Source organism: Tachypleus tridentatus, chromosome 13 (genome assembly GCF_004210375.1).
Source record: "Tachypleus tridentatus isolate NWPU-2018 chromosome 13, ASM421037v1, whole genome shotgun sequence".
NCBI classification, from domain to species: Eukaryota; Metazoa; Arthropoda; class Merostomata; order Xiphosura; family Limulidae; genus Tachypleus; species Tachypleus tridentatus.
Genome location: NC_134837.1, coordinates 186,062,641 through 186,076,034, shown reverse-complemented (window position 1 = coordinate 186,076,034; position 13,394 = coordinate 186,062,641). Strand labels below are relative to the sequence as shown.

At 34.7% G+C, this 13,394-nt stretch overlaps 1 protein-coding gene across 1 annotated transcript; it reads right to left on the bottom strand.

Moving 5' to 3' along the window:
* Nucleotides 1–7,085: 7,085 nt before the first annotated feature.
* LOC143239904 (potassium voltage-gated channel subfamily B member 2-like) lies at nucleotides 7,086–11,014 on the bottom strand. The gene is made up of 3 exons (XM_076481526.1): nucleotides 10,911–11,014; nucleotides 10,556–10,559; nucleotides 7,086–8,060 (listed from the first exon to the last, which is right to left on the bottom strand). The coding sequence occupies exons 1-3, from the start codon at nucleotides 11,012–11,014 to the stop codon at nucleotides 7,125–7,127; spliced, it is 1,044 nt and encodes a 347-aa protein (XP_076337641.1). The 3' UTR covers nucleotides 7,086–7,124.
* Between the last annotated feature and the right edge of the window lie 2,380 nt (nucleotides 11,015–13,394).

The window sequence follows — 13,394 nt, the reverse complement described above, 5'->3', positions numbered from 1 at the left end:
TTTAAATGTCCAGCTTGTCACTCTTACAATAAATACAAACAAAAAGTAGAATAATGTACTAATTTTATATTTGTTTTAAACCTATCAGTACATTTTGTTCTTACGATAACATAAGTCCATTAATGTATCTTTGTTAATTGTTACTTCAAACTGTTATACCACATAAATCAGCTAAATTCTCAGGTTGCTGCTTGAACTTTCCAGTTTCATATTAGTCTATACAGCCTCTTAAAATGTTTGTATCTGGACATCCAGCTGGTCGAGACATGATTGAGAGTGATTTTCCTCCCATTTCTTATTCCCTCACATTTTCTGCATGTCTGGGGTTTCAGTTTGTCTGGATTATGAAACTCTGTCCAACAGGTCTTGTCTTTGAAAGCTGACACGATGAACAAGATTATGTTGTACTTGTTATCTGTCAGGATACTATCTAACATCATTGACTGAGATGTGTAGTACTTACTTCACTGAACATGTTATATATTGATACCACTTCCCTATTCACGACTAAAGAAGCTGTCACGAACTTTTGTCAAATGATTTGAATTTGGGTGCATTTGTAAGGACAATCTCCTCAAGCCGTCTAGCGTTTTCGTTTGGTTATTTCATCTAAGCAGTGGGTTTAGGACAACAAAACATCGACTGAGGCCATATCATGCTAGCTATGTACGTATTGTACTGTTCTAGAGGTAACACTCACACTTATATCAGTGTCATTAGAAAAAAATATCTAATATTTTAATTTTATTCACTCTTTACATAATCATTACCAGTAGAGCTCAAATAGCGTAGTAAGCAAATCATTTAGAGTTAATTATTAGTCACATATAGCTTAAAAGGGTCCTGATAGTAGAATGATAACTGGGTCACTGCAACACACCACTTAAAACGGACTTAAAAGTTCAGACGGAAAGTTATGAAGTGACTTCCTAAAAATCGGTTGGTTGGTCTACTGAGTGTCAATGTCAAATGTCTTTAATGGATGTTGAGGACGTTATGTCTGGAATTTGTGTTTGTGTGTAGAGATCATTGTATCCCAATGTTGCTGCATTCTTTAAATACGACAGTGTGGCATGTCAGCTTGTAAGACTCCTTGGTGGGTGAGTCAGTCGGCACCAAATTATTTCTCATTTTTATGAATACTGTCTTATCTTGTTTACGATCTGTTTCACAGTTTCAGATTCTTCTTCTTTGTTGGACAAAACTTCAATCCTTATTGGGTAAAATGATATCATTATTTATCCAATAGGACTTAGGGGAACTCCCTAAATGTGTTGAAAACTGTCATCAATAGACATTGTTGTTATTGAAACAAAGCTCGTTTTTTAGGTATAAAACTGAGAAACATCTTTCCAAGCCACAGGACCAGGGTGTTAGATAAACTGATGCACACCAACCAGCACCATTATTCTCTGTCTGTTTTCTTCCTATTATTCTGAAAACATTAAGTCAGGTTTTTAAAAACCCACTTCAAATAATCTACTATTAATGTGGCTATTACAATACTTTATATTACGTAGCTTTAACCTGTGTTTGCTACGAAAATAAAAACTATGATACCAGTAATTGTGAACCTTTATGTTTAAACTGTCAGGGATCACGCCTTCTTATTTGCAATCATGCTGCTACTGGAAGGACGATATTACGAAAATTGGTTGTGTTATTAATGGAAGCGAGTTAGTCCTCAACTGTGCATTTCACTATTTTGTTTGGGTTTAGACATCGATATCTGTACAACATTCTGTGTGTTTTTACCTTATCTCAGTATTTCGTAAGCTTCTGAAATTCCCTTTGCTGATAAAGTTATTTCAGATGAGACTTCTCCCTCAAGAGATATGGCATAATTATGTGTCTCAGGCCAAACTGTTTGGATGTTGATTTGTTCATTTTGATTTGTTCCATCCATTAAATGGATGATAACCTATGATCCAACCTATGAGAGTGATAATTCTCACCAATCTAAGAGAGGTTGAATGCAGCTAAAGCCAACTATTCCTATGCTTTAATGAAACTTGGAGGAGGCAAAGTATCCTTCCTTACTATTCTAAGCATGCAATGGTGTTATGGTTAGGAGTCTCCACTCACAATATGCAGGTCGGGGGTTCGAACCCTATGGTCAAACATTTCGCCCTTTCACCCTTTTAATTCCACTATTCATTGATAAAAGAGAAGCGTAAGAGTTGGCGGTAAGTTGACTAAGTGTCTTTCCTCTAGTCTATCATTTCTAAATTAGAGGCATTTAGTGCAGATAACTCTCAAGTAGCTATTGTTAACAACTGTATATGTCAATAATTTACCTCTTCTTTCTAACTTCATCCTGCTATTGTTAACAACTGTATATGTCCTAAAGAATACTGACTGTCAAAAAGTACATCATAAACACTTTCTTTTACCAACCTCACAGCGTTCTGTAGGCCATACATGGTAAATCATGTATTAAATTATAAAAAAAGAATACCAGGTTCTCTTTCACTACCACCACCACTTTAAAAGTTTTCTGGTATGAGACTCGGAACTATATATCCATTCTATTTTCTATCTTGTAACCTAGTGGCCAAAAAGTGTTCTGTCTTGTATCCTAATGGCCAAGAAGTATTCTGTCTTGTAACCTAGTGGCCAAAAAGTGTTCTGTCTTGTAACCTAGTGGCCAAAAGTGTTCTGTCTTGTATCCTAATGGCCAAGAAGTATTCTGTCTTGTAACCTAGTAATCCAAAATTGTTCTGTCTTGTAAAGTAGTAGCTAAGAAGTGTTCTCTCTTATAACCTAGTGGCCAAGAAGTGACTAACTTACAGGCGATTAGCAGTACTCTCAGAGAGCGCTTTTCGTATAATTCTGGTAAGTACCAGGTTCTTCCGGAGTTTGGGTCAACAAAATAAATACTGAAATTAATTGTTCTTTCTCACTTTACTACGACTGAACTCAAACTATCTCTGTAAGTTGTCTATTACGGCTACTGGACAAGATGTTGGGTTATTCATTTTTGGTAACTTTTAACTCGTAAGTGGAGTAAAGACAAAACGTTTGGTCACGCTACAGTTCAGCTGGCTCTTGTCGGTCATTACGTTTGTAAGTGTACATAATACGTTCCAATGTTTGAAAGACGAGACATATAACTTGTAGCACTGTTTAACTTGGATTTAACGTGGTTAAAAAGTGATAAATATTCACAAAAACATCAAAATTTGATTTCTTTATTGTACGTACATTACACAATTTTAAGAATAAATATTTTTTTGCATTTTAAAATATTCAAATTATTACATAAAAGTATAAGATTAATTTTAAAACAATAATATTCTATTTCTCTGATTTCTTTAGAGAATTTAATCTTTCATTGTTACTTGACGTGTCCATAATTGTAACATTGGTTTCAATATAGCTACAACATACATTTGACAAATTGTCACATATCTAAAGTAAAAAAAACAAAACAAGAAGTTTGAAAGTCGACGAGAATGTAGGATCCACCTTCATGATGATGACTTCCTTTGATGGAAGTTTCTGGTTACTAAGAAGATGAACAAATATGTAATTATAAAACACTGTACGACGCTACCAAAACTGTTTTGTTTTCACAGATTTCGTCTAAACGATAACACCGTTGTTTCGTTTTACCAGAATCTTCATTATAATTCATAAACGTCACAAAAATGGGAAATATTAAATATATTTATATACTATCTATATATAATATACGTAATAATGATGAAATATGAAAACAGAAATAGCCAAAAATGTGTTCGTTGTCAAGTCACGGGGTAGCTTTGGTTTGTTTCGAATTTCGCGCAAAGCTACAATAGGGTTATCTGTGCTAGCCATCCCTAATTTAGCAGTGTAAGACTAGAGAAAAGGCAGCTAGTCATCACCACCCACCGCCAACTCTTTGACTACTCTTTTAACAACGGATAGTGGGATTGACCGTAACATTATAACGCACCCACGGCTAAAAGGGCGAGCATGTTTGGTGTGATGGGGATTCGAACCCACGACCTTCAGATTACGAGTCGAGTGCCTTAACTACCTGTCCATGCTGGACTCACGCGGGAGTTACAAATTTACATAAAATTTAGAGATTTATAGAAATATCTGAGACAAAACAGAAACAACGATAACACACAGCACAATATTTATTAGAAATACAGGGTGTTCGGAAAGTCACTGTGCACTTATATATTTATTAACAGACATGTTTTAATATAGAATACAGGAGGTAAATATGAATTAGAATACAAAAAATGTTGAAAGTGACCCCCGTTGGCATCAATACAGGCCTGGATCCTCCTTATTTTGTTTCTAAACACCACTATCAGTTTCTGGCTTGAAATAGACTGAATGAATGCTGATTACAAAACTACACAGTGACTTTCCGAACACCCTGTGTAATCTCACAAAAACAGTAGATTACAATTGTAGTGTGTTATAAAATAGAAGGAAAGATAATGAACCAGTAGACAGTAGAGATCACACTTTAACAGAAACTGAAGGGCGGTTTATTACAGGATAATTACAATGTGGTTGGCAAAGAGAAATAGCAAGCTTTTCGTGAAACTGTTGATAGTTTAATCCACTCTGAAATACAAGGATGAAGGTAATATTGACAACAGTAAGATACACATTTAGTACGAAGTAATCCAAATGGGTGTATAGCCACTACAAAACTATCACTGACAACAGGTGACAGGATGAAATGTTTTAAGTGGACATTGAAACACACACAACGAGATGACAAAAGTTAGAAACGTGTACTTTTTTCAGGTGCATTCTATATCGAATTATCTAGTAAGGATGAAAGACATTTTGTTTGATGGGATAGAGAACAATGGGTCAATGGAATATTCACAACAATGGTTTGGATTTCACAATTAACATGTGTTACGCTGAATAGGCTTACATATAAGTTAATTAAAAGGCTTAGCTGAACTGTGGAGAGTAATACGGGACATTTGTAACGATAATCCACAATTACATATTGACAAACGGTAGAGCAGCATGAGAATACGGTGTAATGTTCCATGTGATGAGAAGGTCTCACATCAAAATGATAATCACGACCCTCGTCATGTTGACAAAACGTTAAAATACCTTCACTATAGATCTCTTTTAGTAGGATGGTCAAATTCCTGAACTCTTTATGGTTGTTATTCTGTTAAAGATCTCAATACCGTAAGATTAACCAGATAGTAAAACTTGTGTCTATAAAGATAGTAACGAAGATGGTACACTACATGGAAATTTATCAAAACGCTTTATCAAAAGTGTAGCATCTTTTTACGCAGTTATTTCATGACTTCCTTATAAAGAAAAAAAGATTTGCCTTTCTCTCCTATTACACTATTTTTTCTAGTGATGGTGAGCTTTTGGAAAGATAACACTGTTATTGTGGCAAAACTTTCTTTTGGAATACTTAAATGTCTTTTTTTCTCTCAATCTTATCTTAATCATTAGGATAAAATATTATGGTATGGTAATCTATACTCTAACATACTCCATTGATAATTAGAGAGTTAAACAGCAGTATCAAATCATATGGCTTGGTAATCTATACTCTAACATACTCCATTAATGGTTAGAGTGATAAACAGTAGGATAAAATCATATGGTATGGTAATCTATATTTTAACATACTCCATTAATAGTTAGAGAATTAAACAATAGGTAAAATCATATGGAATGGTAATCTATGCTCTAACATACTCCATTAATAGTTAGATAGTTAGACAGTAGGATCAAATCATATGGTATGGTAATCTATACTCCAACACACTCCATTGATAATTAGAGAGTTAAAAAGTAGGATCAAATCATATGGTATGGTAATCTATACTCCAACACACTCCATTAATAATTAGAGAGTTGGTGCAACAATTTATGCAACAAATTTTAAAGTAGCAAATTCTCACAGCTGAGTACCTGTTCCATATATTGTCTTCTTTGTTCTTCTCTTTGCCTTCTACAACCTCTGCATATTCAAGATTGAAAATTAAGCGATAATACATAAACTATCTGATGCTGGATACAAAAATCAGCAAGTCATATGACAAACAGCCGATACAAAATTGCGGTAGAATGGTATATATGAAACTATAATTTGTCATTGTTTGGTAATACGTAGTAGTGTGATGCTGTTCTAAATCTGATTCCTTTTGAGAACAATAAGTAATAGTTCTTTCGAATGTAAGTTAATACATTAAAATGATAGATTGGGGACTAGGCCAAGGCAAATGCAGTACGTCACGACACCCTACAAAGAGTATGTGTACTCTGTTAACTATAAAAACTTTGGTGTAAGTTTGTGTTAGGAGACTGGTGAAACAAATTTTCCAAAGGAACATGACATACCGCGAAACTTTGTCGAAACGATTCACGATTATTAGTGGAATTGGAATAAGGTAAGTTATTTTAGTTTTGGAACTTCGTGCAAAGCTATTCGAGAGCCATCCTTTATTTAGTAGTGTCAGACTAGAGGAAAACTAGAGGACATGGACGGTTTTCTTTTAGTGGACATTATTTAAAATCGAGCCCTTTCCCCAGATATCGATTTCATACAGTTCTATTACTGGCTCTTCGGTCATTGAGTGGTAAGTTTGAAGGTTAAAATAGCACAATTTGTAACTTTCCGCTTGACAACAAACACGGCCTTTAGTGTATGTGTTAGTTTTTATCGACAGTTTAGGTAACATATAAGAGGTTTATGTTTATTTGATGGTTTGAACTGCATATTTAGTATTTCTGTGGAAATATAAAATGGTATAAATTTGTTTCAAGTTTATCTGAACTTTCATGGTCGTAATATCAAAAAGTATTGATTTCTCTGTTGAGAGTCATAAAATGTTTGGAATCAAACATCAGGTTTTTATATACCTTTATAGATGTGTTTGAATCTTATTTGGCCAAACCTACTGAAAAAAAAATCTACTGAAAGTTATTACATGCATGGACGAAAAAACCATTAATAAAAACGTAAATGTCATTCTAATCTGGAATTGATTAGTTACTGAGTGCTTTATGTGTTTTGGTAATATTATTTGTTAAAATCCTCCCATACATATTTTAACTTAGGCTTATTGTATTTACTTGTTAGAAAATTTTCCACTGCATGTGCTGATATACATTTACTGCAATGTCTACGCCTTCAAAACCTCAACTACATGATAAGAGTAAAATGACGAAAAACAAAACAAAGAGCTCACCTTGCTGGTGAATCTGGATTTTATCTTGCGGAAAAGAATTCCTGGTGACGAAAACGAGAGCGAAGAACATGAAGACGGTGCCGGTAACGTGTTTGCTCTTTCGGCCTCTTCGATTACTTTTTTCTCACCAGGGCTCTTTGGACTATCTTCTGTTTTTTTGTAAAACTCTGCAAAGTTGTTGACAATGATTGGTACAGGCATCCCAACAACCACTACACCAGCAATACGGCAGATACTCCCAATCACCTTGCCAGGTAAAGTAACGGGAACCATGTCTCCAAAACCAACAGTCGTCATGGTAACACAAGCCCACCAAAAGGCAGAGGGAATGCTGGTGTAAAGTGTTTCAGGTTCGTCTTTGTCTGCAAAATAAACGAGACTAGAAAAAAACACGATGGAAATTACAAGGGATAAGATGAGCAACCAGAACTCTTGGATACTTTTCTTCATTGTATATCCCAAACTTTGCAAGCCTCTCGAATGTCGAGCCAGTTTTAAAATTCTCATAACCCTTGCCACACGGAAGATTAGGATAATTTCGTGAATGTTTTCAAAATCTTTAGGGACAATATTTGTAGCTACAAGAATTGAAGACACGATGAAAGGAGTAATAACTAGGAGGTCAACGATGTTTAGTATACTTTTTAAAAACTTCCCCTTGTTTGGTGCAGAAAATAATCTTAAGATATATTCTACACTAAACCAAACCACACATGTGATTTCAATCATACCCAGTTTTTTGTTTTCTTTGTGTAGCTGAATTTCTTCATTGACATCTTCATCATATTGTTCCTTTAAGGAAGGTATCGTACCTAAAATCTGTGTGATGGATGATAGCAGGATGAAGAACACGGAGAAGCTGGCAATGATCTAAAGAAAAAGTTAAATTCTAATCACTAATCGATACTTGTTATCACTTTATGTAAGTATATGTGTTTAAAACATTCACGAATTACGCAGCCCTGTGATGATTTTATTGTCTTGAAATATTCACGTTTTACAGTAATCCTTGTACGCTGAATCCAACAATGATACCAATTTTCTTCGTCGCGTACAGATTTTTCATAATACGCCACATGTATGTTTAGACAAGTGAATTACTTTCATTAAAATCGGGTCACACTTTGTAACGCTTAAAATATTGACAATCGATAAGACGCTCGCGTAGCCGATTGGTCTGTGACCCAAACATAATAATAAAAAAATGTTCATTGTGAGTAAACGAAATAATAATTTGATTCAAGTAAGAGTTTTTACTTTTATGATTTGTAAATAATCTTTACATGAGAGACAAAATGAATATTATTTTCGAAATCTGCGTAAGCTGAATTACGAAACATCCGTTATTAAAACGAAAACAGCTTTTATAAAGTTCTAATTCGCAAACTTGTGTTACGTAAGAATTAATAAAAAATACCAGTTATAAAAAATCATAAAAAGTACATTTTGTAATATAACAAATTAGGAATAATTGCAGCAGTAGCACCCGAATAGAATGAAAACAATGGTCAACCAATCAAAACCTATTTTAAGGGTAAACATTAAGTGCCAAATCCAATAATGTTTTCAGTTTAGCCATTCATCCCCTGTCCTTGGCAAGTTGTAGATAGGTATGGATGTCCTTTAAAAAGTAAAATAACAATCATGGAAATGCAAATATTAAGTTTTACTAACTCTTGTAAGAAATGCCTTTAGCTTAGTTCATCCTTGAAGTGATAAAGAAATAATAGATGGACGATGGTCCATGATTTTATTTAGAGAGCTCCATCTATCCTCTGTTTCAACTATTTGAAATGCACCTTGCATGCCTTTTATTTTATGAACCAAACACAAAATACAGACCTCAAGATGGACAAAACACAACCTCAAGGACCCGACATGAGGGTCGAGGGTTTGAATCCCCGTCCCACCAAACAAGCTTGTCCTTTCAATCGTGGAAAAGCTATAATGTGACGGTCAATTACACTATTCATTGGCAAAAGAGTAGCCCTAGAGTTGGGGTGGGTGGTGATGACTAGCTGCCTTCCTTCTAGTTTTACACTTGGGGGCCCGGCATGGCCAAGCGTGTTAAGGCGTGTGACTCGTAATCTGAGGGTCGCAGGTTCGCATCCCCATTGCGCCAAACATGCTCGCCCTTTCAGCTGTGGGGGCGTTATAATGTGACGGTCAATCCCACTATTCGTTGGTAAAAGAGTAGCCCCAGAGTTGGCGGTGGGTGGTGATGACTAGCTGCCTTCCCTCTAGTCTTACACTGCTAAATTAGGGACGGCTAGCACAGATAGCCCTCGAGTAGCTTTGCGCGAAATTCTAAAACAAACAAACAAACTTACACTTGAAAATTAGGGACGACTAGCGCAGACAGCCCTCGCGTAGCTTTGCGTGAAATTCAAAACAAAACAAAACAAACAAAACCTCTAGATGGACAAAACACAAAATAATTAGGTAGGCGGATAGTCCTATAGATAAATCAATCAATTAATCCTACAATGATAAATTAAATAATGTTGCCAAAGCTGGTGGCCCTTTGAAGAGCTCGCTGTAGATATAGTACCAGTTTTTCCCTCATGGCTCCAACCCACTGAACTGTTAGGTGAAAACTAAAGACGTGTAATAATTCTATCATGTCACATGTTATTGTTGCATGATAATATATTTTGTAACCAACTTGGTGTCCTTTCTGTTTCGTGCTATGTCCCGATAGTTCATCTACAACAATTCCTTCTGAGTTTTGTACTTTCTAAAACTGTTGATCAACACCCATATTGTTATTTTGTTTGAATTTGAAGAACCAGCAAAACAAACAGTAACGCTCTTCTGCTTCTTGAAATACAGATTTTATAGTAAGGGAACGTGCAAGTTTTGCTTTGTACAAAACATGAAAATTCGTGAGATTTTTACTTTGCAAATTAATTCGGTTAAAAAAAGGTTAGGAGAACAGTGAATGAATGTAAAACCATTCCTTGTTACCCATTAAACATTTACTTCCAATACTTACATATGAACAGAAACGGAGATTTGGAGGCTATTGGACTTTGGCCTGATTAATTGAAGATTTCGATACCCCCCTGGGGGTATTATGTATGTATCTATTTTCCTAGTTTCAACTATACCTGCTTCGAAGTTATTTTATTGTACTAGAAGTCCGATCAAGTCCTGAGGCGTGCTTCTATCTACAGATAGCCCATTGTGTAGCCTCGCGCTAAAACAAACGAATGCGTCTAGGAAAGTTCTCAACCACAAATTGTAACAGGAGCTTAGTTAATGCAAAGTCTATTATCACTGCGAATCATCTTATACTTAAATAACAAATCTCATGAGAATAGTCCTAACATCATGAGATAAGATATTCAAAATGGTGAACGTACTTTTCTACAATATATAAAGCCATAAGTTTAGCATATAATCTAGATTTTTTTTTCAAGTTACTAATATGCATACGCATATGAAAATAGTTTACTTTTAACTGAGTACAAAACTGCACAATGGGCTTTCTTAGATAGTTCCTTCACAGGGATTAAACTCTAAAAGTTAGCGCTCTAGGTCCCCAAGCTTATGAACGTTGCACGTGGGAAGGGGGAAAGTAATTGGGGGACCAGTGAAACAAACAAATTAGTAATGAATGTTCTTTATTTATACAACTTCATATTAGATAAATGAATAATAAAATGAATGCAGTATTCATCTGGTAGTGATAACATAAATAAATAAAAATAAACGTACTTTGGATTATAATCGTCACAGTATTCTTCAAATTCTTCAGGATCTCGGCATAGTCGCAGACGACCTAAGCGGGTTTGAGTGAAGCGCTTCAAAGTATTCCACATCACTTGATGTTTGACACCACCAACATTTAGAGTCACCCTGTGGTTTTTGGTTTAGTAAGATCAGCCACAGAGTCATTTGGAGACAAATCAAGAACATCTTGTGTTTGCGCATCATTTACATCTATTAAGGAAATGGGTAAACTACAAGAATATTGTGACTCTTCCACAGATAAGACTGAATGGCTACTTTCTATTTGATGCCAACCAGAAACATCTCGATGAGGTGAGTTATTCGTATGAAGTTTCTCTACCAAGTCCATTTCTTCAAGTGATACTGATGACCCCAGCGTGGCTTCAGAAGCAACTGAAATAAGAATATTTATGATAGGATATGTAACATCTTTCATCTTAAAATGTGAAGGGTGATAGGTTTTTGAAAATGTTTTCAACTAAAGAACGAGAAAAAGACGAAAATCTGAAAGAATACGAAACAGTTATTATTATTTTTACAAAGAAATACAAAATGTTTATTCTACCATGCAATAAATCTAGATCTAATACCCCCACCAGCCAATCAGCTTCTGAAAACTCTACCAGCAAAATATTTTCAGAATCTATTTTTTAAGGGTTCATTTAAATATACATCCGTCACAAAAGCCTAATTCATTTCAATGTACACATATATCTCTTGGATAGAATTTGATAGACATGGCCAAGTGGTTAGGGCGCTCAACTCGTAATATGAAGGTTCGAAACCCCGTCACACCAAAGCATGCTCGTCTGTTTCAGCAGGTGGGGGCATTATAATGTGACGGCCAATCAATTTGTCTTTAGTAAAAGAGTAGCCCAAGAGTTGGCAGGGGGGATAACTAGCTGCCTTCCCTCTAATCTTACACTGCTAAATAAGGGACGGCTAGAGCAGATAGCCCTCGTGTAGCTTTGCGCGAAATTCAAAACAAACCAAACTGTTTATGCCTCTACTAATAAACTTGTACCATTTATACCTGTACTAATGTATTTCATTAATCATTTAAATGCAATATTTGTTTTATTTAAGTTTTTAGTAGTTCATGGTACTTTAGGGACACGGGGAGGGATAAATTAATGAGTAAGAGGTGTATTGCTGAATTATTGTTATGTGACCCCTGTTGGTCCGACAAAACGGATAATCCAGCAAGGCTTTGGAACCAAGAGTGCAGGAAATTCGGTGGTGTACCTTTACCACTTGAAGAGTCTTCAGTGTGTGTATTTAAATTATTTTTATGTTTTTGTTCTTGCTTCCAAAGTGTTTTGGTGTAAATATCTATATCACTGTAATATATTCATTTGTTTTATTTGTACCGTTTTTATGCACATGCCCTCAACATATGACGGATTAAATAAATTAATTTAAAAGACACTCGACTTTCATTTAGAAGTCACTTGTTCAAATCACTACCGTAATATTCATTATTATTTTTCAAATGTACTTATTACTATATTTATAACAAATTCTTTGCATATTTGGAAAAACAGGAGTACAGTTATAGATTCATTCTGGAATAATAGTTGCAATAATGTATATAAAAGCCAGTTGTATTTTGGTAATGCTGTGGTTTGTGTGTGTCTTAGCGATAAAACTATGACCTGATATTGTTGTATTAAATACCTACATAAAACTTCGAAGTTTACGAAAGCTGTCTTGAATTCTACTTTTTTCATCGCTTTACCTTTTACTTCATACACACGTTTATCTTGATGAAAACGTTTAGAAGTTCTTGTCGAGTTTCTAAACCATCCAATGTTTTTATTAGGTTTTCGTGAAGTTTGTCAGTTATATTATTACTTTTTAAAAGGTAAAACATGTTTTTTTTTTATTTCTCCCAACCGTATTGTCATTAGTCTTCACTAATGATGATATCTTAAATTAATTATTATATCTAAATAATCTTCTTTCGACCTTTAAACCGTAATTTCTAGGTTATATTATGCAATTAGAAAAATACGTCTTTGTACACGTGAAATACCGATGAATTTATGTAACCTTCCACTTATCACAGAGCCACTTGAGAAAGATGACTTCATGAAATAGATAATTTGGGTCTAGTTCAACAATTTCTGCTGGAACGTTATGGGTAAAGATTTGGGCAACAAGAGTATGTTACTGAAACTATGGTTTCTTACCATCAGAAAATGTTTATTACTAGCCTTAAGATGAAGAGGTAATTTAATATATATATAAAAGCCACTGTCTATCTTTTGGTAACACATTAAAACTTTGTTAAAAATTTAAAACATCATGTTATACAGTATGATGCCATTAAACTATATGGTGTGCTAAGAAAGTAATAAGCCATTAACCTCATATCTATAGAAAGTAATGAAGACGATTTTTTGAGAAACAAAATTTAATGTAAGAAAAGAAAAATTCATTGTAATTTAGGATTTTTTCTAAACTTTA